This window comes from Crotalus tigris, unplaced genomic scaffold (genome assembly GCF_016545835.1).
Source record: "Crotalus tigris isolate CLP2741 ecotype Arizona unplaced genomic scaffold, ASM1654583v1 scf7180000019364.2947544272:3078424, whole genome shotgun sequence".
NCBI lineage: Eukaryota > Metazoa > Chordata > Lepidosauria > Squamata > Viperidae > Crotalus > Crotalus tigris.
Genome location: NW_024097500.1, coordinates 477,715 through 501,476, shown reverse-complemented (window position 1 = coordinate 501,476; position 23,762 = coordinate 477,715). Strand labels below are relative to the sequence as shown.

The 23,762-nt window shown below is 60.2% G+C and overlaps 1 protein-coding gene across 1 annotated transcript; it reads right to left on the bottom strand.

Annotated features, from left to right (window-relative positions):
* Positions 1-1,016: 1,016 nt before the first annotated feature.
* Positions 1,017-20,126, bottom strand: EXOC3L2 (exocyst complex component 3 like 2). Its single transcript, XM_039362138.1, has 12 exons — positions 19,967-20,126; positions 15,948-16,656; positions 11,759-12,380; positions 11,138-11,252; positions 10,761-10,871; positions 9,767-9,867; positions 8,328-8,438; positions 8,013-8,148; positions 7,517-7,639; positions 6,943-7,098; positions 6,418-6,539; positions 1,017-2,966 (listed from the first exon to the last, which is right to left on the bottom strand). The coding sequence occupies exons 2-12, from the start codon at positions 16,633-16,635 to the stop codon at positions 2,672-2,674; spliced, it is 2,580 nt and encodes an 859-aa protein (XP_039218072.1). The 5' UTR covers positions 16,636-16,656; positions 19,967-20,126; the 3' UTR covers positions 1,017-2,671.
* Positions 20,127-23,762: the final 3,636 nt, after the last annotated feature.

The following is a 23,762-nucleotide window of genomic DNA, read 5'->3' as shown; positions in this document are numbered from 1 at the left end:
CTCACCCGTTCGCTCCCTTCTGGCCCTGTCCTGGGGAAGCCTTTGAGAGGACAGGGGAAATTGGGGGGGGGCTTCCGTTCCCCGGGCACTGCCCTCTGGCCTGGGTGGGCACCTTGAGTCGGGTGGGTGAGCCATGCCCAGGTCCTACTCTTCCCCCCTCCCCCGTTTCTCTTGCACAGCAGGAATTGTCTTGGTCCCCAAAAGAGGAGAGTGACGAGCGGCACTCTTGGGGGTTCCTGGGTGGGGAGGCAACAGGAGAAGGGGGGAGGTGGGCTTGTGGCAGCCCAAAGGCTTCTGCAGAAACCAGCCCCTGCCTGGCTCAACCCAGTGAGGGGCTGGGCCCCAAGACCCACGCTGGCTGGATGGAGCAGGGCCCAGGGGGCTCTTTTCCCAAGGTCAGCAGCCCCATCCTCTGCCCCCCCCCCTCCGCCCAGCCTGCATCCGTTCTGGGATGTTTCCAGTGTAGGATCCAGGCTGCCAAAGAAGAGGACAGCCAAGCCCAGAGACAGGCTTGATGAGTTAAGTCCTTGTCAAAGTGGGAAGTGTTGGGAAGGAAAACTGTTTTTCATGGTGTTTTTCTTCAGGGGGAGAGAGGGGGGCATTCCTGGAAGCCTCTCGCTATTGCTGCTGCTGCTGCTTTGCCTGCGAAGCCCAGCCCGGCCGGCATGTTCCCTGGAGGCCACCGGGCTGTCCGAGAGGCCGGCTATTCTTCAGCCATCAGGAAAGTTTACATCTTGCAGGATAAATGAGTGGCGTTTCCCGCTCTGTTTACAGCCAGGGACGGGTGGCTGGACAGGTCAGGGCAGGAGCAGGATTGATGGGGACGCAGCGTGACTGCAGCTGGCCCTGGGGGGACACTTTGTCTCTCGGCGCGGATCCAGATGCCTGCGGGGAGGGGAGGTCAAGAGCTCGGACAGAGCACGCCATTCCAAGGTGGCCCTGCCCTCCTCCCTCCGCCTGGATTGCAACCCACTACACACCCTCCGGAGCAGCCAACACCTGCAACAACACCTGGCTGATGACTATTTTAGCTCTTTAATTTTAAATTTTGTAGGCCATTCATCTACGCATTTACAATATATTAGACTCACCGGATTTAAAAATTCAAATAAAAATCCAAATACATAACAAAATAAGCACATTAATCAATACAAGGAAGAACTAAACCAGCAGGCAAAGGAGTTAAGTGTCTTTATGCAGCATATACATTTTGAATTAAGATATATCAAAAAGCTTTAGAAAATAGACCAGCCTTTGCCCAAGGCCAAAAAGAAATTGCAAACATTTTTTCGTCATTCGAGGGCTGGCAGAAATAAAATGGGTGACAGCGCAGCTATCAAGGAGAGGAAGAACAGACCGCAACTTGTTATTGGAAGGGCCTGCGATTCCCTCCTCCTGGGCTTAGTCTGCAGACCTGGGGTCTCTTGGTGGTCTCGCATCCTAGTAGGAGGCCCAGCTTTCCATGGGATCTTTTCCAAGGTCAGCCTAGGTCCAAACTTTAAAAGGGAAAACAGACCAACGGCAATAGCTACTAATTGGGGTATCCAGCACGGTGGGGTGGGATCTGCCCCCCCCCCCAGTGCCCAGTTGAGCCAGCCCGAGGAAGGTGGCAGTGGGGTCTCCGAGCTGGTGGGAAGGGAGGAGGTGAAGCTAGTTTGCAATGGGGGCTGGAAGTGGTGATGTGCTGCTGGTTTCCTCTCGGGCCCCACTTCAGATAGGATGGGGGTGGGGGTGTTGCAGAAACCAAACTATGACGAGATGCAAACAGTTCTTCATCCTCCAGCTCGGCCAGGGTGAAGGAGCCAATTCCAGGTCTGCTGCTAGATCGAGTGTTTCATCCCTGTATCTGTAGGCAGATGTTCCCATACGGTATGGGATCTCCTGCTATAGGCAGGGGGTTGGACTAGAAGACCTCCAAGGTCCCTTCCAACCCTATTGCTCTATGTTCTATGTCGGGTCTCCAGACTTGGCAACTTTAAGAGTTGTGGACTTGATTTCTGAGAATTGCACCCATCATAAAGTTGCCAAGTCTGGAGAGGCCTGTTCGATGTACTCGGAGCCTCCTAGATCTGGAGGAGGAGGAGCCCGTGTGCTCCTTTCCTCTGGGCAAGGAAGGCGGCACTTGGCATCCCAACTCCCCCCCCCCCACCAGCGGGTTCCCCATCCCGGTTTGATGTGGTTCCAAGGCTGAATCAGGGTTGTTTCCTGGGTCTCTCTCTGGGCACAGCTCACTTTGCTTCTTCCCTCGGTCTCCCAAGCTTGCAGGGAGCCCTTCCTGGCGCAAGACTCGGTGAACCCTGAAATATTCTTGGCTGAGGCGCATCGGGGTTTCAGATCCACCCGTTGGGTATAAGGGTGGGGGTCCCTCCAGGGGGTCCCTTCCCCTGGTCTAAGAGCGGATGGATTTGTCCCCCAGCCTGTTCTATCCCCCCTCCCTGGCAATCACCCCTAAATCCAGCCTGCCTGGACCAGTGGCCTTTCGCCACAGCCCCCCAAGTGGCTGGAAGGGAGGCTGCTGCCCGTCCGGCTCTCAGCCGTCATGTCCAGCAGGCAGCCGCGCTCCTCGCAGGGGTGAGCATCATAAGGCAAGTTGGCTTCTTTGGAAAGAGCCGGCTAGCCCTCCGGCCAGAACCTCAAGGCCGAGAACGTCCAGTTGGGGCTGAGCAGGTGCTCACAGCTGAGCTTCCGCCCCCTTCTCTCTTGGGCCCCTCCTCTGTCGCTGCAGCCGGGGGGGTCGCCGGCGCACCCGGGAGAGGCAGGCGAGCCCAAAGTGCGAGAGGCGATGCAGCTGGAGGCGGACGCAGAAGACCTCGCTGGTGGGAATCTCGGAGAAGAAGGCCCGGTCTTGGCAGACGTCCCTCTCGGCCCCCGTCAGCTCCAGGGTCTCCAGCACCGCCAGGATGAGCTGCCGCTGGGCTTGGCTCTGCAGGCCCCGAATGTCCAGCAGGGCTGCCAGGTGCTTCTTTCTGGGGGGAGGGAAGAAGGGGATGGCTAGGAAGAGGGAGCCAGAAGGGAATTTGGCCGCCCCCGGGAACGGCGAAGGTGGCTAGGCTGCGTGGCTTCCCAAGGGACGGGGGCTTGCAGGGGGGGAAGTTCCCATACACGGAATGGAGAGGGAGTACAGGTAATCCTCCAGTTACGACCACAATTGAGCCCAAAATTTTTGTTCTCAAGTGAGACATTTGTTAAGTGAGTTTTGGCCCACTTTACGACTTTTCTTGCCACGGTTGTTAAGTGAATGGCTGCAGTTAATAAGCTAATGATGTGATGGTTAAGTGGATCCATCTTCCCCAGAGGCTTTGCTGGTCAGAAGGTGGCAAAAGGAGATCACGTGACCCGGGGACACTGCAACCATCATAAATGTGAGTTAGTTGCCAAGCGTCCAGATCTTTGATCACGTGATCCTGGGGATGATCACAGCAAAGGTCGTAACTGTGAAAACAGTCATAAATCACTTCTTGCAGGGCTGTTGTAACTTTGAACGGATGTACTAAGTCAAGAACTCCCTGGATGTGGCTGAAAAGACTTGGCAGCTAAGGCTACAGCGGGGGGGGGGGGGGGGGAAATGGCAGCAATTATGGTGAGGGGCTTTCCCCCACCTACACATCAGGCTGAGGCACTGCTGGCTGGGGGTGGAGAGGAAGGGAAAGGGGAGCCGTGGCCCTGAATGCTCATTGGGCCCCCAAGAGCAGCACAGCCAGAAAGAGGCCCCTGGCTGCAGGCAGCGGGTTCAGAAGGCACCGGGGCCCTTTCAAGCCATCCCTGCTTGAGGAACGAAATGGGGGGGGGAAGGAATAGCAAACCCCTCTCGTAATATATGAGAAAACCTGCACACTCCCCCAGGGAACCCAGGCTCCAAGTGCAGCCAGGACCCTCAAATGCTGGATGGGAGCCTATCCTGGGGGTGACTGGGCTTCCCGGGGGGGGAGGGGTACTTTGGAAATCTTTCGTGCCTGAGGACCAAGTTGGGGACACACACACACACACCCCAGCCTGGGGTGAGAGAGCGCAGGAGCCTCCCAGTTCTGCTGTTCCGCGAAAGAGTTTATTTAAAGCCCTGCAGCTTCGGATGCTCGTTAATCTCAGGAAGCTGGCACGGGGCCATACAATCAGCCAGGCCCCAAACCCTGAGGGTGGGGTGGCAGAGGGAGCAGAGCAGCAACCGCCATAGGGTTAACGGCTCCTGGGGGGCTCTTGGCATCGGGGGTCTGTAGCACAAGGGGAGGAGACGTTGCAGCCCCCAGCCCCAGCCACCCAGACCTTTCAGGGAGTCTGGCTTGGCCCGGGGGACCCCCTCCATCTCAGAGGCTCCACCCAAGCCGGTGGCCACTGAGCGGGACTGATAGCACGGCTCCCCTTCCCTATTTTTAGGAGCGCCCCTCCGCTCCTCCAAGTCACCCAGCCAGGGCAGCTTAAAAGGGGTGCTGGCATCCTGTGCTCAGGTGGGAAGGCAGGCACGCTCTCCCCCCCCCCCCGCAGGCTGGGCACTGCAGTGGGTGAATCCCCACTTTCCCAAGGGATGGCAACTGGCATGTCTTGGGCACCGAGGCGGCTGGTCGGTGGCCCTGGGCCAGGAGCGCCTGCCAAAAGATTCTCTCCCGAAGACGTGCCAACGGACCCTTCGCGCCTCAGGGGAGCTTCCGGGCACCCTGGCAGAGCCCGTGTGGTTCTTGTCCTGCTGCCAGCCCAAATGGCAGTCTGGCAGGAAATGGCCACCAAACTCTGCTTCCTGTCTGAAGCTCGGCCACTTGCTTTGCTCTGCTGGACGGCTTCGTTCTCTCTCCCTCTCTTTTTTCTTTCAAGAAACAACAAGTCCAGATAAAACAGGAAGCGTCCGTCAGCCACACTTAACGGGCGATCTGTCGCCTCGAAACAATTCCTAAGGATGCAATCAGCAGGAAGATGGAAAGAAAAACAAGGGGGGAGGCACGATAAGGCCCAGCTTTGCCCTCCCCGCCTGACGCAGCCGGGCTGGTAGCCCAGCAGAGCCGTGTGGGCAGAGCCGGGAAGGGTATTTATAACTCCCCAGCCGCCTGTCCTGGGAAGTGGAAGTGACCGTCCTGCTTCCAAGAAGTGGGTCCTTTGGGAGAAGGCAGAGGAGGACACTGACGGGAGCATCATCTACCTGCCTCAGTTTCCCCCGCAGAGGTCAAAGGGTGCTCAAGGGAAGAGGGGAACAGACAGAGGCTGCCAAGGGAGCCATGAGCAGATGGCCCGGGCTGCCCTGGGCAGAGAGCTCCGAGTTGCTTGGCGCGGCCTCTGCTCTCGGCAGAAGGAAGAAGATGGTCGAAGCAGTAGAAAACTAGGAGGGGCTTGGGGAGGGGGGAGAGCAGGGGCCTGGGTGATCTATGAAAGCCCACGGGTGAGGGAGGGGGTGCTGGGCGTGGACCTGTCCTGGATCCCTAGTCTTGTTCCTTCCTCAAAGAGATGTGGCCACCACTCTGTTGCGATGGGTGGCAGGTCTCTGGGGAGGGTGGGAGGGGGTCCTAGCAGCAGCTAGGGAGGTAGCCACCCCGGAGGGCTGCCCTCGGGGGCACGTCTCTCTCCCAAATGCCAATGCTGAGTGGGGCAGCAGTTTCTTTGATGCAGAGCAGGATCCTGGCTCTCAACTGGCAGAGCCACAGGACAGCATGAGGAACGGGCCGGACTCTAGCCTGGGCCAGGGCCAGTTCCCTGGGTGGCCCAAGGCTTGAGTAGAGCGGAGCCTCAGGTGTCCACTCAGGAGACCAGCTCTTTGGAAGGAGGTTGACCAAAGGAGCTGAAACGTGGCAGGTTTTCCATGGCTGGAGCGGGAGAGGCCACAGCACTGCTTCCTCTGGGTCCAAGCTCAGCAAAAGAGCCACACCAAGAATGAGCAGCCCAACAGCCCCGAACCTAGAATGGGGAGAAGGTGAAGGCCGCCCTCGCCCCCGGTTCTTGTCTTTTTCTCCTTCTTGAAGGCCTCCATGGATCTTCTGGCCATTAATCCAAGGAGGACTTTGGCCCAAGCAGTTGTGAGGAACCCAGGGCTCTCAGGGGGAGGCTGGATTACAATGCTCATCATCCCCATGCATTAGTTCCATGACTGGGGATGGTTGATGTCTTGTTCCATCCCCAAAGATGCAGCCCAGCCTAGAGAGCTGAGATCCAGCCTGCCCAGGGACCAATGGAACCACCCAACTGGCCAAAGGGAAAAGAGGCTCAGAGGGACGGAGCTGAGATCCGATGCACCCGAAGGACACTAGACTGGGCAAGGATCACTTTAGGGTGGGAATAGGCCTCACGCAGCCGAAACAGGCTTCGTGCTCAGAGGCAGCTGCAATGGCCCTACACCTTCCCAAAATGGCCTTACCCTGGCCAAGAGGACCCTTGACCAAGTGAAGGCAAGAGCGTCTGCACATGCTCTGGGGCCACTTCCCCTTCCCTCCCCTGACTCACTGCACATCAGGAAAGGCCCTGGCCAGGAAAGCCACTTCCATCTGGATGGCCGGCGTGTCTTCCAGCTCCAGGATCCCAGCCAGGTGGGGCACCACGGAGTCCAGCCAGGAGGAGGAGGATTCCTGCAGGAAAGGAGGGGAAAGCAGAGCCTCAAGGGGGGTTAATTCTAGGGCGACCCTCGCTTGTCCTCGAGGAGGAGGAGGGTTGCCGTGCCTCATCTGCAAGCAAACCCCCTCAGCAAGCGGCCTCTCTCCACTGACCCATGGAACCCACTCCTGGAGGAGGGGAACCAGAGTTCCCAAATACCTTTGGGAATTACAAAAGGATGCGACAAGTGTGCGCTCAGACTTCCCTGAGCTCTTCTGAGATCCCAGGAGACGTCTCCACCAGCCCAGCCGCCTTCTCCAGGGCACAGCATCCCCCTCCTTTTTTATTTCCAATTCCCTGGGGAGAAGGCCGTAGGGCAGGGGAACCCTGACTGCTGACGTCCACCCCTAAAGGAAGGCCGTGAGCCCCACTTCTCACCAGCTGAATGAAGAACTCCTGCAGCTGCTTGGCCTCGCTCCGGAGTCTGTGGGCCACTTTGGCTCTCATCTTGGACGAAGTGCAGATGATCCGCACTCGCATCAGCGGCCGGACGTACTCGATCAGCACCTGCCGGTGGACCTCCCTCACCAGCATCTGGGGGGGAGGCAAGGGGGGCAGATCAGGGCTGGCAGAGGACCAGGGCTTCTGGGCCTTGGGTTAGGCCACGGCTGGGTCTGAGGAAACCACCCAGGCAGGACGAGGCAGTTTGGGGGCAGCTTGGTTTCTCTTTGGCACTGGGCACGTGAGAGCTTCTCCGCCTGCCCCCCGTGGCGTCTCGGGCACAGAGGAGAACAGACTCCCGCAGGGCACCAGCTGCTGGGAGAGGGCGGCATTTGCTCCCTCGGACCGGCCTTTGTGTGGAAGGCCAGAAGAAACCCACCCAGGGTGGACATGGGCCTTTCTGGGCGCCCAACCTGGCCCTGACTGCGAGCCTCTGATGGCACCGAGGGAAGGATTTGCTTGAGAGGAGGGTCTCTGGTGCTCCCAGCACTTCCTTCCCTCACGCTCTCACCTGGTAGGGCTCCAGCTTCATCTGCCTCAGCCTCTGGGCGTGCTCCGCGAGGAGAGCCATGATGGCGGAGAAGGCCTCGGAGTTGTTGAGCCATTTCCTCTTCATCAGCTTGTAGAAGTAGGGCTGGCGGGGGGGGGGGCAGGGAAGGGAGAGGGTCTCAGATGCAGCCTTAGAGCAGGTCTGGGTCGAGGGCTTCCCTGGCTGAGTTTGCACTGAGCTCCAAGCAAAGCCCACTCATGACAGCCAACCCCGGGGGAATCCTCCCACTCATCCTTGCAGACCAAGTTTAAGGGTTAGGGTGCTATTGTGTCGGCCCGTCCAATAGGTCTGTTCTCAAAACATGGTGGGAACAAACCATGGTTTATGGGACATGCAATCCAGCCATCTGATTGGGCTCTCCGGGGGCTTAGGCAGAAAGGGGGCCAACAGCACAACCCTCCCTGCCTCCCCCTGCAGACCCCTCCTCCTTGCGGGCCCCGGGAGACCCTTGGGTTACCTTGAGGCTTTGGAAGAGGTGGTCAGCCAGCACTCGATTGCACAGCCGGGTCACTCGGTCAAGGGACGATCCTGCCAAGTGCTTCACGGCCTCGCTGTCCGGGTGACCAAACCTGGCCAGGTGCTCCAGGTAGTCCCTAGAAGAGCAGCCTTATCAAGCGAGCTGCGTGCGAATTGTGCAAAGCCAGCCGGGCTCACAACTGGGGGGGGGACACATCCTTTCCTGCCCATTTATTTCTGGAGGGGACTGAACTGGACCGATCTCAGGATGGGATGCACAGCAAAGAGGGCATCAGGGCCAGGGTTGACCACTCACCTGAAGGGGGGGCAGCAGTTGACCAGCATGATGGTCCGGCCCACGTAGCTCTCTGGGCTGAGGTTGCTGACCACCTGGCCTTCGTGAAACTTCTCAACTTTCTTCTGGAAACTGAAGGGGGCAACGAGGATGCCACTATGGAAGACCCTTTGCAGGCAAAGTGGTGAAGCCCCCCCTCCAAGGCACCTGTTTTGCCTGGCTATCAGCTCCACCTCCCAGCCCTGATATGGCCCCTCCAGCACAGGAAACCCTCTCCCTCCATTTTTGCAGCAATCCCGGATCAGAACCTGCCAAGTCAAAGAAACAGGCCCTCCCTCTCCACCCTGCAGGGGTTGGTTCACCAAAGACCCCCTGGACCCTTTGGCCACTTCTGGACTGCAAGAAGACACCCCACACACACACACTGTGGCAGCTGCGCTGGGGGGGGGGTCATTGCACACACAGCCACAGCCCTCTCTATAGCCCTCTTACCCCACCTGTGCTCAGGGACCCTGCGAGACGCCCCCCCCCAATGCACTCCATAGTGGCCCTGGAGACGCAGCTTCGATTCAGACAAACCACATCCACACTCGGAAGCCAGAGCTCTCTGAAAACAGGCATGTCAGGAAGCAGACCGCTAAAAATAGTCCCTGGCCGGGCTCTGGCCGTCCACCCCAGCATCCCTGACCGCCGGGCCCTTTGGCTCCACCTCGCTGGCATTTCCTTATAAATGGGCCATGGCGGCTATTTATACCCCAAGGTGAATGTATTCCTGGCGGCCAGTTTGAAATGGAAACTTTGTGTCATGATCCCCTTTAGCCCATCCAGACACCCCTCAAGGAGTGAGGGGGCGAATCGCCGGTCCTTTGAGGGTCCGGATGGGGGCAAAAGCCAGAAGTGCTCTCTGTGGGACTGCCTCTTGGCTTCCCCCCTGCCTTGGGCAGAGCAGCCCGTTCTGAGGCCTTCTTTGGAACAAGACCACCCCCAACTTTGCTTTTCCCCCATCTCTGCCCCTTGATGCAAACACGTGGCAACTGTGGTGAGCCCAGCCCGGGAAAACAGGAGGGCTGAGAAAGCCACTCACGCCTGTCCCACCTTGACCCATTCTGGTGCCAGAGGGAGGGGAGGAGACAGCATCAGGGGAAGGGCTGCCCCAGCTTTTCCTGGCTCTTGGGTCCCCACCGCACCCCATACGGGAAGAGAAGCCGCCAGGGCCAGGGCTTTGGTTTTGGAGAGGAGGCACCTCCCAGCTCAGCCAGAAAATACGCCGGGCTGGTCTGCATCCTGGCAGTAACATTTGAAGAAAAGAAAGCCAGGAGATGCCCCAGGTGTGATGCCCTAAGCCAGATTTCGCCCCTGAAAGACTGCTGGACCCTCCCCTAACAGAGGGCCTGGCTAGAGATGCTGCAGCAACTGGGGCCTCTCTTGTGCCCCATGCCCAGCTCCTTCCTGGGCAATACCTCTGCAAGAACTCTGCCAGGCTGGCAAGGCAGCAGTGAGCCACCCTTCTTCCAAACTCCTCCGTGATTTGGGGGGCTTTGTCGGCATGCCCCTTTAGCACCTGCAAGGCAAGAGAAAGACTCAGCAGCTCCACAAAGCCTCCCTGGAGATTTGGGGGGTGGGGCAGCCTTCTGGCCAAAAGGGCGAAGCTTCCTGTGGTGAGAAAGGGGTAAGACAGGCACAAGGGGCTCGGGTGAGGTACCCCCTTTGCTGCCAGGGCCAGCATGCCCTCCTCAGAGGGGCCCTTTTCACGCCTGGCCTCTGATGCTTATCTCTGCACTGAGCTGGTGCTCTCCAATGAGTTGAGCTGCAATTCCCATCATCCCCAACCAGCAGGGTCAGGCATGTTCCAGTGGCCCAGCACTGCAGACGAGGGACTGGGCACCCGGGTGAGGGGCAGAGGGAAGCTCCTGTTGCCCTGTGGGGTTTGTTGGGGAGACGATGAAGCTAGGGGGGGCAGTTCTGTGGGATGGATGTTTTGCCAGCCCCTCCAGGAAATCTCCAGGACAGAAGGAAGCCCAGCTGGGTTGCTCCCCTCTTCCAAATTAGGGCTGCATTCACACAGAATGCTAAACCCGGATTTTTTGGGGGGGCAGCAAGCTTTTAAGGCCTGGTCCACATACTGTGCTCAGCCACGGGGAAGGGGCACTTTCCCACAACACAAACCAAGGAGGCTCGGCCTTACGTCTGAACCCAGCCTAAGCCTTGCTGCCCAGGCTAAGCCAAGCCCTTGTCCAGTTGTTCAGCCAGGCCAACGGAGGGAGCTCCTCCTGGCTCCGGCTCCGAAGGGCCAGTCCAGGGCTGGAAAGCGGAGGGAAGCCTCCCGCAGTGGGTCTGGTGTGGGGCCATTTCCGGTGTGGGCTGAGCGTCCCGGAAGGAAGCTGCTGCCCGAAGCAGAAAAATAAAGGGGGGGGGGTAATGAGATTGCAGGGCAGGGTGGGGACCCCAACATACCAAGATGACTTTGCTGGACAAGCCGAACTGAAAGCTGTTCTCCTTGTCTTCCTGGGCCCACCTCTCTTCCTCCTTCTGCAGCTCCTGGCTCATGTCCCTGCCGATCACCACCTGCAGATGCACGGGACAGAGTCCACAAAGGGGGGCTCCAATGGGGGGGCGCCCATGGCTTGCAGCTTTGGGGATAGGAGGGATGTGGGGAGACCTCTTGAGGCCACCTAGCCATCTCTTTCCTCCCTGAGACTGGCCGGAAGGAGACTTTAGTGGCTGTATACCACTTTTATGGCAGAGCAGGGCTAGGGTGGTGGCCGTTTGGCCTGTCTGGAGCCTCAATGGGTTCTTTACCCCCCCCCCTGCCGCCGTTGGCCAGCTATTACCTTCACAGCGGCAATGCACTCCTCCTCCAGACTCTGCTGTGTTTCCGGGGACAGGAGGGGACCGAGCTCCTGGGGCTTGACCATAGGGGAGATCTCTGGCCGGCTGAGGACCTCCCTGTGGTAGGGGGAGGAGAGAGTGAGTGAGTTCCCGGAAAATCCAGGGTCCTCCATGGGGTCTGAATAGGGTCACCTTGCCAGCTCTGGCACAGAAGCAGCCAGGGCATCACCAGAGGGGGGGGGTGAGTTCTGCCATTGAAAAGAGGTTTGGGGGTGGATCCAGGCCCCCATTTCTCTCTGGGGGAGATTTAAAGTGCTGTGCCCTGAGTGCCGGAAGAGGCCCAGGGCATTTTGTGGGGCTGGAAACTTCCAGCTGGGCTGAATTACCATTGAGCTTGTAAGAAAATTCTGTACTGCGACTCCTGGTGCCTTACCTTGGCCACCCCCTCTTTGAAAGCGCTCCTCTCGCCCGCCCCCCCCCTACAAACTATATGCCAGCTGCCAGCCGGCATTCCCACTTGGGCCCCAGGAGGGTCCGTGCTGGGTGGGCAATCCTGCAAAGAGCCCAGGCCCTCCCCCAGCCTCTACCTCCCCCCCCCACTCCAAGGGGCTCTCATTGCCCACCTTTGGTAGATGTTGCTGTTCCAGTCCAAGACGAAGTAGAGCTCGGAGAGGCTCAGCTGCTTCTGGACCCCTTCGGCCAGGCAGCGGGCCAGGCCCCGGTGGTAGCTGCCCAGGTAGACACTAAAGGCCTGGTACTCCTCAGGGTAGGCCTGCAGCAGGTGGCGCTTGACGCTGCTCAGGTCCTCCACTGTGCACTTGGCCAGCCGGTCCATCCGGGTGGCAATGGTGCCCGCCCGGCCCTCCACACACTGGCACAGCTTCTGGCCCGCCAGCCGGTCCACTGCCTCGGCCCACCGCTGCCTCATCTGCCGGGGCCCCGGGCTTCCCGCAGAGCCTCCCTGGGCCTGGCGCCAGCTGCGGTCAGCCTCCTCCTCCTGCTCGATGACCTGCACCAGCTGCTCCAGGGGCGGGTAGGCGCTCTTGGCAGCCAGCGCCTCGGCCAGCACCGCCCAGAGCGCCTCCTGCAGCGCCTCGTAGAGCAGGGCCACGTCCTTGGCCTTCCGGCTGCCGTCCTTCCCGCTGGCCCCGCTGCCCCCCTGGGCGCACTCGGCCTCCAGCTCCATGATGTGCCCGTCGGCCAGGCGGAGCTCCCGCCGGTGGATCAGGTTGAGGATCTCCAGGACTGAGCGAGGGACACAAGCGGGAAGGGAGCCTGAGGCTGGGCAGGGGGGGCGGAGTCCCCCGCCCCCCTCAGGCAGGGAAGGGCCCAGAGGGGCTCTGTGCCCGTGAGCCCCCAAGTGAAAAAAGGCTGCGACTCTAATCAGGCCAAGAACCGACTCAGCAGAAGCAGCTCCCTCAAACCATAGATGGGCCGTGCAGGATCGGAGGGCGTGGAGAGACCCGGGCCCAGAATCGCCAAGAGCCGGACAGGGATGAATGGAGACCATCGTCGTGGACCTCACCCAAACCACAAAGACCGAGGGACGCGGCCACTGTGAACCTCTGGGTGCCTCCCCCGTTTTTAAGCAATAAAAGGGTGTTGAGGGCCAAATTTCTGGGAACAGCCGCTCTGGTGTCCTAAGTATTGACCATGCCCGTGGAAGCACAGCTGACCGGTGGAGCTGCGGATGCCTCCCCATGGACAAAGCAACTTCCCCCCAACTCCCGCTTGCATGCCTGAGGTGGCCCTCCTGAGAAGAGGGATCCATTGCCGGGGACCACCACTCTCACGACGCCCTGACCTTTCCTGTGTACCAGGGGTCAGTATCCAGAGGTGACCACAGGGAGGGGGTGGAGTAACCGGGCCAGTTGGCCTCCCGCCCTGGAACCAGAAGGGGCCTGGGTGGCCGGGGGGGGGGGCGGGGGAGAGGGTCCCAGGCTTCGTGCACATCCTCGGCTTGCAGGAAGTCCAGCACAGAACACCAGCCTTGTGAGGGTTTCAAGGCACCCACCGTCCTCATCGTCATCACAGGAAAGAGCCTTCCTCTCCGCAGCCTCGGAGGGCCGGGGGTCCGGCTGGGCTAAAAGCGGCCTCTTCCGTTTCCCTGCCCTCCGCCGAGGGGAAATGCCCCAGACGGGATGACGCAGTCGCCTGCCGCACAATGACCTGACCTTATCAGCTGAACGGCAGAGATCAGCTTGGGGGCTGGCAGGGGGCAGGGCCCTTTCCTTGCACAGTTTGATTCATGGGTGAACCTGGGAAATGGGGCTGCCCCACTCAAAAGGGGCGAAGCTCCCAGGTGCCCCTTCCGGGTCTCAGGCCCCTCTGAGAAGGGGGCTGTGGGAGGGGGCAGTTCCCACTCCATTTGCCCCTAGGCCCAAGAAACGACCAGGGACACCGACAGCCCTTCTTTCTCGCAAGCCCTGCCCAGTGTTCTAGCGCTCGGTCCTTGGGGTCTTTGGGAGAGTGAAGCTGCGAGAGACCCCCTCCCTCGCGTGGAGGATGCTCCCTAACTGGGCCATGCAAAGAAACCACCAGCTCGGAGAGCACCAAGACCCATCATCAGCCAGACGGAAGCTCCTTTCGCCCAGCCTTCCCCAACCTCCAAACAAGACTGGACTACAATCTTCCTTCCTCATCCCCCTCCCCAAAAGGGCCAAAAGGCTGGGCCAGGTAAAAACAATTGCAGGAGAGAAAAGGGCCGCGAGTGACAGAGGTGGAAGGGACCCCTTCAGCCCCCTGCTCCCCTCCAGACAAACGGGGCTGTCCCGTCTCTTCTTAAAACTTCAACCCAAAGAAGGCAGGCTAAAGCAGCCCCAAGAGCCCCTCAAGCAGCCCTCGGGACCCCCAAGGAAAGCTTCCGACTGTGTCCTCCGAAGCCCTCATGGCTGTGCAGCCCGAGGAAGTTTCCCAAAGCCCCCAGGTGGGCTTCTCACATGCCGAGGTACCAAGTGGGCCTTGGGGGGAGGGGTTCTTCAGCCAAGGAGTTCAGCCATCCCCCCCCCTCCCGAGTGCTTAGCCGTGATTGGTGGGTGAAGTCTAATGGCACCAATAAGCAAGGTTTGAAATACCAGCACGCCTGGCCCAGGCATGAGACCACCACGTGCCTGGGATTTGCCTTTCAGAGGAATTATGAAGGGGGCAATGAACCACAGGTTTGGGTGACCCCTCATCTCCCCCCCCCCCGCCTTGCCAATTGGGGTGCCACTGGCTGCTTCCACTCCCTTGGGTGGGAGAAGGCTGCCAGGCTCCCACGTTCTGGTGGATGGCTGGGGGGGGGGGGGCTTCTGGTCAGCAGCTTTGAGGTCTTACCTATCTGGACAGAGCTGCAGCTTTTAACTGCATTCGAAGAAGAGGGGGAGGCAAGTCACAGCCTGCCCCCTGCCTGAGGGCTTCCCCTTGTCTGTTCTGGGGGGGGGGGTTCCTCAGCATCACAGGCAGAGAGAGCAGCTCTGCGCTGGTCTCAGGTGCTTTTTTGGAGAGGGAGGGCCGAGTGGGGCCTTTTGGGGCGCACTGAGTACAGGAGGTGTCTCCCCCTAGGCAGCCTGGCCTTCCTCTCGCCTTCTGCACTCGGTGCTAGCCCCTCTGCTGAGCCCAGCTAGAGGAGGGCCCTGGGCACCATAGGGAAACGGGCAGGGATCACTCGGGGAGGGCTGGCATAGCCTTGGCTTTCGGGAAGGAGGGCGCCACCGCTAACAGATCCAGCCCTGGGCCTCCGGGAGGGGGAGGAAGGGTCTTTCCAGAGGCTGGATGGCTTCTGCCCATGCTGCCCCCTCCCCCAGCGTCTCCTTCTGCTCTTGGCAACTTCTCTGGGAAGGTCACAGGCCGCGGCTCAGGAGACGCTCCGGCAATCAGGCACTGAATCACGGCAGGGGAACAATGGGCCCGAGGCCCACAAAATATGTGCGTGAAGGGAAGAGAAACTCATTAGCTGCAGCGCTCAGGAGCTGATAAGCAGCCTGGCCACGGTCAGAGACGCCAGGGCCCCTCCTCCCCTCCGTCCTGGGGGGGGCTGGGAAGGGCCACTTGGACAGCCAGCCGTCGCCCCTGGGAAGGCAGAGACCCAGCGCTGGAGAGCAGGCAAGGGGTCCCCAGGCTCCTCTGGCCTGGGCATCACAGCCGCTCATAGGGGACCCCCAGGATAGGGAAAGATCCATGGCCAGCCTCTCGGCACGCCTGGGGGGACACCATGTGATCGTAGCTGCACTGAAGTTTGAAGCTGCCCCTCCTGCTAGCAAAGCTACTCTTTATGGGTGCCCTCCCTTGGAAGGAAGGGGATCTTTCTGGGTTTTTTAAATTATGACAATCGAGCCCAAAATTTATGTTGTTAAGTGAGTCACTTGTTGAGTGAGTTTGCCCCATTTTATGACCTTTCTTGTCTCAGTTGTTAAGTGAATCTCTGCATTATGAGTTAGGAACCCTGTTGTTCAACGAATCTGGCTTCCCCTTTGGCTTGGCTTGGCTTGGCTTGGCAGAAGCCTTGGACACACGAAGCCCCCGGAGGGTCTGAGGCTTCCTGGACAGGCTGTTTGCCCCAAAGTGAGCCGGCCTGTTTGGATCATGGCTGGCCCACCTCCGGCAGCTGCTCGCTTGGGGCAGGACTCCTCGGCCTTCCCAGACATTTCCCTGTACAGGCAGGCAGAGCCGTGCATTGCAAGGGAGGTTGCTCTTCAGACCCCCCTAGACCTAAGCTAGCCATCGGGACGCCCTGGCATCCTCTCCAGGACCCCCAGAGGGCTTAGCATGCCGGAGTGCCAGGAGGGAAGGTGGGTGCCGCCTCCGTGTCCGCTTTGGCCAGGCCGGACTCACCTGAGAGCGGTTCCTTGGGCTTGGGGTCGTGCTTCTCGCCCACTGGGGCCGTCTCCGAGCCCTCCGTCTGGTTGAGCTTCTCCACCAGGGACGCCCGGCGTACCTTCCCGCCCAGCCCGATCTTCAGGAAGGAGCCGCGCTTGGCGGCATCCCCACCACCGTTCTCCTCCGCCAGGCCGCCGTCCGAGCTGTAGAGGCCCTCCTTGCGGCGCGCGTTGAAGCGCTGCATCAGGCTGAAGTCCTCTGAGCAGCGACGCAGCTTCTTTGGCACCCGCTGGCCCAGGTTGCCCTCCATCAGGGGCAGCATCATGCGCTCCAGGAAGGACCGCCGGTCGGAGCCCTGCTCGCCCCCAGGCGACCGCTTCTCCCCACTCTTCCGGCCCTTGCCCAGGCGGAAGGGGCTCAGCCCCACCAGCTTCTCCAGGGTGGCCCGGCGCCTGAAGCGGTCCTCGGGGCTCCCGCTGAAGACACCCCTCTCCAAGTCCCCCGGGAGGGACCTCTCTCGGCCAGGGGAGAGGCCCCCGAGGAAGGAGTCCCTCTCCTTCTCCTCCAGGTCCTCCTCGAAAGGGTTGGTCCCCGGACTCTCCTTGGCTAGGATCAGCGTCCCGCTGCGGCTGCCACCCCGCCCACGCTCTCCGGGGCCCCTGCTGGCCATCTTGAGTTGATAGGGGTTCTTGAGGACTGGCATGGCGGCTGCCTTCCCTGGGACCTGCGGAGAAGAAGGGACGCTCAGCCATCGCTGCTGGGAATCGCACGGATGCCCTCAGGAGGGCCCACTTGATGCAAGAGATCTGGGAAAGGACATCCCAGCCCCCCTCCCAATTCTGGAGCCAGATTCAGATAGGGGGCCAGGGGGCCGATTGCTTTGAATCAGCCATTCATTGGCTGTTTACTCAACCTACTGGGCCATAAAAGGAGGTTTATAATTGACAGCCCAAAGCAAGGGGACACCCTGGACATATTTGCTTCCCCATTCGAAATGGGGACTTTGCTTTGCTGTTGGGTTAAAAGAAGAGGGAGATGCCCCCTTCACTGGAAACCCCCTGGCAGCAAAGGTCCTCGGAAGAGGACGGGAAAATTTCCATGCAAAGAATTTTGGGGACATTGCAAGTGTGGGGTGAGTGGAAGGAAGACCAGAGGATGGAGGAGGACATGCAGGTAGGCAGCAGAGAGGCCCACCTGGAACCCCACAGTGGCCCCCACAGAGGGGAGAGCCAGAAAAGCTACGTAGGGAGAGATGCCACCCGGTCACTCCGGAGCAGGACTGTCAGCTGAAATGGACCGGCCAAAGTGCTGCTCTATCAAGGATCACCTTGACAGCCCAGAGCTGGATGGGGCTCTCCCCACCCACCCCCCTTGGCCCAGGGGGTTTGCCACCCCCACTCTGGAAGCTGCCCTTGGCATGGCAGGTAGCAAAGGTGAGAGGTGGAAGCTCCACCTCCCATGGAGTCCTGACCCACAGAAGCAGCAGGGAAGGCATCAGGCACGTCGCTTGTTGCTTTGCTCCCCACTTCTGTGCAACTGCCCCCGAGAATGGAAGTGGGGCCTCCCCCTAGGGAAGAGGTTCCAGCAAAGGGTTAGGGGGCAACTTGGGGCAGGCCAGCGTTCTTCTTCTTCTTCTCTTCCGCATCCCTTGCCAAGTTAGGAACAGGCGAAAATGCCCAGTTGGCAGAACCTCTGCAAAGTGATGACCGGGCCTCCCAGTGAAGGGGCTCCAAGCCAAAGTGGGAGGATCTGGACTCACCCTCCCCAAAAGACCACCTTTAGAACCAGCCTTTCCAGATCTGCTGGACTACAACTCCCATCCTTCTCCTCCAGCACATCTGTTTTGCCCTGGGCTGGGGGGAAGGCCAGGAGGTGCTCTGGCTTGTCCTGCAAGGGAGGGAGAAGGAGGAAATTTCTCCCCCAAGGAAGCCCCAGCATTTGCTGGGGGAGGGAGCAGCCTCCAAGGAGCCTCTCTGGATCCCCAGGCTGCCAAGAAGGAGGCTGTCTCCTTGCCTTCAAAAACGGGTCATGAGTGGCCTTGGGGTGGTCTTAGAAGGTAAATCCACACATTCACTGCCTTGTCCAGTAAATTTCCAGCAGGTTCAGCTACAAGGCCGGCTTTGGGCAGATGTGATGACCTTGGCAGACCTGAGAAGGGAGGCTGCAAGGGAGCGGTCAGATAAAAGGCAACGGCAGGAGTGCGGGCAGGGCAGGCAGCTCAGAAGAGACCCTCCCCAGTTTCTCAGACTGCAAAAGGGGTGGGGGGGGGTTGGGAAGAGATGCACTTCCAGGCTTCCAAGATTCGATTAATGTAACTTTACAATAAAATAGAATTAGCTCATCCAGCCAAGTTACCTGTGTGGTCTACCTCGCAAGGCTGGCAGCAGCCAAGGCTAAGAAGGGGAAGCTTTTGCACCACTTGGCCCCCTCCTTTGGATCTGTGCAGGCAAGCTCTGCTCCCGGGTCTGAGTTGGAGACCCCCAATGCCAAACACAGATGGGTGGGCCAGAGAGGGAGGGTGCCTTGACAAGCAGCTCCCCTGCCAGGCACTTCAACGGGAAGGAGTCTGCAGAGAGACTGGCCAGCTGCACCAGAGCGATGGAGGTGCCCTATTTTGCACCCAGGTTCCTCTCCAGCCACCCCCAGGAGTTCCCCATCACGTGCCTCGCTAAGCAGTTAAGCAACCTACAAGAAGGGACAATCCCAAATAAGTCCAAAGCCAAGCTGGGTCCACCGAAATGCCGAACCGGTCCACAGTCAGAGCCAGCCAGCGCTGGCAGCAGGGCACCAGGCACCCCACAGAGCGTCTGCACCCTCTGCCAAGCCCAAATCAAGCCGGCCACGTTGAGGGGGCCCGAAGGTAAGAACCCAAATGCCCTTGCAAAGACTGCAGATGTGGCCATGCCGATCTTCCGAAGCAGGTCTGCCTTGCCCTTTGGATCCCGGAATGAGGGAGGAGACCCCTCTCTTGAGAGCGATCCCCGAAGTCTGAGTGGTTTCAGATGAGATCACCCTGCCCCTGGACGAAAGGGGACGGGGAAGGGATCACCCTGGATGCAAAGGGGTGGAACCCACTGGGGTCCCCGGAAATAATCCTTCCTTACGGCCAATCCTGGATCTTAAAGAGAGGTAGAACTGCAAATGCTCAGAGAAGGCCGCAAGTGACTCAGTGTCTGGGGAAAGGCCCCCCAAGTAGAAAGCAGAGAATTTAGCGCCCCCAGCAAAAGAAAAGGCAAAGGGGGCAGGGGATGAGAGAGGGAAGCACTGTGGGGGGATGGGAGAGATGTGCGTCTCCCTTTTTTATATGCTCAGAAAGGATTGGGGAGACCACATCCATCTTCAGCATTCTCCCCCCCCAAGGATGGGACGGGGGACCCTCAGCCAGGGCCGTCCAGAGGGGGCTAGACCAGCTCAAGGCAGAAAAGGCTTTGCCAGGAGCAAAGAGAAGTTCGGGAAGGGCCAGGACGAGGCTCAGCCCTCTGCAAGCTTCCTTTCATCTGGGCTCGGACCCTGGTCTGGTTCCTGCCGGGAGGGAAATAGGGACCCCACCCTCTGCCTGACCCTCCCTCCCAAAGACAGTAGAGGAGTCCCGGTGGGCTTCCCTTAAACAGCCTGCCTTCCTCTGCTTCTAAAGGAAAAACTGCCAGCAACGGAGCTGCTGTGCCCCCACCACCACCCCCAGGAGCCCTGCCAGCCACAAGCTGGGGGCAAACTCAGATGAGGATGATGAGGGTAACTTCTTCGGTTGGCAGGGCTGCCCATCTCACCCAAGCGACTCTGGGCAGCTCAGAGAGAAGCTTCCCCCTTCCTGAGGACCCCCCCTCCCGAAGAAAAAAGGTGGCACCAGAATGCAGCTCCCCCCCTCAGGAAGGTTTGCCCAAATTACCCCCAAAGTCTGCACTGGGTAGAAAAGGAGTCAGGGGTTTCCCAGGGTATAAACTGTAGGATGGCCACTCCCCCCCCAGCCCCCCCAGCACATGCATGGAAGCCACAGCCCCCCACCCAAAGGAAAGCCGGGGGGAGACAGTCCCTACCTTGCTGCCTTCCCTCCTCTCGGGTGGTCTGGCTGCTCTGGGCAGCCGGGCTGGGGAGGCCGAGGAGCCTTGGAAGGAAGCCCCTCCCAGCCCCGCCAAGCCGGAGGTGATTCGGAGCAGGCGGCCTTATGTAATCTGGAGGATCTTGTGACTCTTCTCCTGTGGGTCTGGGCAGGGGCAGGGGCAGGGGCAGGGAGGGCGGGGGTCACACTCAGGCGGAAAACAAGCCAGGAAGTCTCAGGCTCAGCAGGGCTGGAGCTGGGAAAATTCCAGCTCTGCCAGGCAGGAGGGGGGAGGCCCACGGCAGATGCCCTCCACCTGCCTCCAGAATGGGCGATTGCAGCCAGGTACTTGTTGGGGGGGGGGAGTCGGGGAGTGGCAGATACATCCCCCCCCACCTTCTTCACCCTCCTCCGACCTAGAGGCCAGTTTGGCACTCTTTTATTAAGCTTGGGATGATTGTTATGGTTTGGGCTTAGCATGTACGGGCTGCTCATCCAGGATCATTTACAAGCCAGGATTCAGAATATAGCATCATACAGGTAATACTCAACACAACCACAACTGAGCCAACATTTCTACTGCTAAGTGAAACATTTGTTAAGTGAATTTTGCCTCATTTTAAGACCTTCCCTGCAGCAGTTGTTAAGCAAATCACTGCAGCTGTTATTAAAAGTTGTTAAGTGAATCTACTTCCCTACTGACTTTGCTTGCCAGAAGGTCGCAAAAGGGGATCACGTGATCCCAGGACGATGCAACATAACTAAATGAACTATTGTGTAAGTCGAGGACCACCGGTACATGAGTCAAGTCAGTTCCCTTTTTTTAAATAGACCGTGGTTCAACAAAGCCACGGGTTGATTAGGATAAGCAGATCTGTGGTCTGGCACAGTGCCTTTGCCAGCCTCTGACCTTCGATGCCTGAAGTCCCCAACCTCTGAACTGCTTATGGGGGTTAAGGAGGCCTGACCAATTCTGGGCAGTGGTCTCTGTCTTCAGCCGCTCTCGTGCCTTCTGCTGGAGAACCTTCTGCTGATAGACCCCCACCTGAACCAGGGAGCAAAAGGGCGAAGCCGGGCTCGCCACCCACTCCCAAACTGTCTCCAGGAGGCCTGATGTATGCAGGCCCAGAACCCAGGGCCTGCAGTAAGGCCCAAAGGTGGGGACTCCATCCATCAGCCCAGGCTGGCTGCCTCCTCCACCTTTGTTTCAGCTGCCCTTGGTCCTTGGTCCGGCCCTGCCCCCTGGCGGCCATCGCCTCTTCTTCAAAGGGCTGACCCCAAGGCAGCAACTTTCCCTCCAAGGAGCTTCTTTGCTGAGGGCAACGCTCTGGGGCTGCCTTCAGGCACGGGGCCCACTGAACCCCACTTCTGGGCCCCACCCAAAGGGAGCAGCTGGAGCCTGGCATCCGGCACCCATTTGTGCAGACCCATAGCTCTGGGGCACAATGGGGCCTCTTTATGGGTGCTGTGCTTGGGGCTGCCCTTAGGAAATATTTGGAAGCCACGACTATAAGCCCAAGAGGACCCTCACTTCTTTGGCCTGTGGGGATATGCGCCCCTGGGGGGAGCCCTCTGAAGGGCATCTCTCCTCTGGGGGCGGGGTTCTCTCTGTCCGTGGGGGGGGGATGCCCCCTTCCTGGGCATCTCTTTCCTTCTGCTTCCAGGAAGAGGCAGGAGCGTCTCCTGTCTGGACTTTCTAACAGCCCCTTTAACTCTTTCCATTTCCGTTTTGTTTGGGGCTGCTGGCTGGGCAGAAGGGCACCGCGTAGCCCGGCATCGCAGCAGCCGCGCACCAACGCTGGCCGCCCTGCCTGCTAACCGGCCCAGCCAGGGGGTTCTGGCAGCAACAGGGGGGCTTCGGGGGAGGAGACAGCCCACCTCCCCAGGTGCTGCCTTCTAAGCCATTTCCTCGGGCTTCCGTGTTTCAAGGCGGAGGAAGCGCTGCCGGGCAAGAAGGGGGCGGGGCGGGGGGCTGCCCATAGAAGAGGGCGGGGGGGACAAGCCACCGGTCCCTCCCTGCTGATGAGCTCCGGGCAGAGGCCGCCCCCCACCACGCCGCCCATCAGCCCCGGCCAGTCAGCTCGGGAAGCCCCTCTTCCTTCCGGGGCCCCGCCTAAAGGGCGGAGGCTCAGAGCCTTTCGGGAAAGCCCCCCGGGTTGCATCGGGTCGCGAAGCAACGGCTCCAGCCCGCGCAGGGAGCGGCGGAGTACCGGCGACCGCCTCTGCGGAAGCATTCGGCTCGAATGCTGAGTTGCGCCTGCGCAGAGTCGCCTCCCTCGTACTTCCGGCAAGGCAGGCAAGAGTTAAGGGCTGTGCTTGACGGACATCGATTGGCTGTGCATTGTGCCAATAGAAAGCGCGGGTGAGAGCCGCTCGGCCTCCTCGGAGGAAAGGGGCGGGCCGGCCGTTCTGTCTCCATGCCGCCTCGCAGCCAATCAGGGCCGGTGCCTGGCCGCTGCGTGGGCCCTGCAAGGCGGCGGGCAAGGCGGGCATCCTGCGGGCGAGGGTGGGCGTCCCCCGGAGACCCCCCTCCCCGCGTGAGCCGTGGGGCTGCGGGCTGCCCACCCTCCTGGCCGACTTTGCGGGGGGCGCTTAATGGGCGGTGTGTGTGTCTGTGTGTGTGTGTCGTGAGCCGGAGCTCGGTCGCCGCCGGTTCAGTAAATCCCGGCGGCTCGGCCGCAGAGACCGATCCGTCCGTCCGCGCAGTCCGTGGGGATCCCTGCCGGGCTGCGCTTCGTATTTCGAGGGATGCTGCACAATCGCCGTCCCTGCAGAGAAGCTGCTCCCCCCCCCCGGCTTTTCCCTCTGCGAGCTGCAGCCAACGGGCACCTTCGCCCTCTTCGCTGGCCGGTGGCAAAGGTGAAATGCCAGCCTGGACATCCGCGGCCCCCACTCAGATCGCGGCTGCCGGTTGGAGGCTGCAGAGGGTTGCGGCTGTGCACGACCCAGACAAACCGGCCTGGTGAGGAGCCGCCCAGGAACCCGGGTCTCCCCTGCCCTCCGCATGCCACACGTTTCCCACACGGAAGGGCCGCGGCTGGAGGCGGAGCTTCCCACGAAGGCCGGGCAAGGTGAAGACCCGGGACTTGAGCTCCCAGCGGTGCTGGCTGGGGGAGTATGGGATATGAAGTCCCCAGGTCTTCACCTTGCCAGGTGGACAGCCCTGCTTGAAGGAAGCAAGCCGCACACAATTTCCGTGCTTTATTCTCCTTCGAAGACCTTTACGCGCCTCTGCACGGGCGTGCCGACCTAAGACCTTTAATACATCACGTATAATCTATCCCAGGCCACCCTCGGAAAAACATGACCGGGAGACTGGCCCAAAGCCTGGAATGGCCACGTAGCCCACTGACGGGCGAGGGTAGGATGCAAGCAGGCCGTTTTGTTCCGGCCCCGCCGTGAAGTCCGAGCCGGTTGCCATGGCCGGTCCTTCGCTTCCACCCTGGCCGGAGAAGAGAGCAGACTGCCTCCCCTCCCAGGATGGGCAATCACGACCTGCCCCCCAAGGCTTTCTTCCTCCTCTCCTGCTCACCCGGTCTCCTGGCCGGCTGTGCCCAGGGGGGAGAAACCGGGACAGGCTAGGTCGGAGCTCCACGGACACCAGTGTCCAGCAGCCTTCGCCTGGCTCACCCTGCCTGGAGGAAGCGCCTTCTCAGGACAGCACACAGTCGCCAACTGCCCGGGAGAAGGGAATATACACCCCCCCGCCCCTCCCCCCCAATCGTAGGTCCTCGGTGAGAAATCCCGTTGCATCTGAACCGGCCTCTCCGCCTGCGGCTCAGAATCAAAGGGCA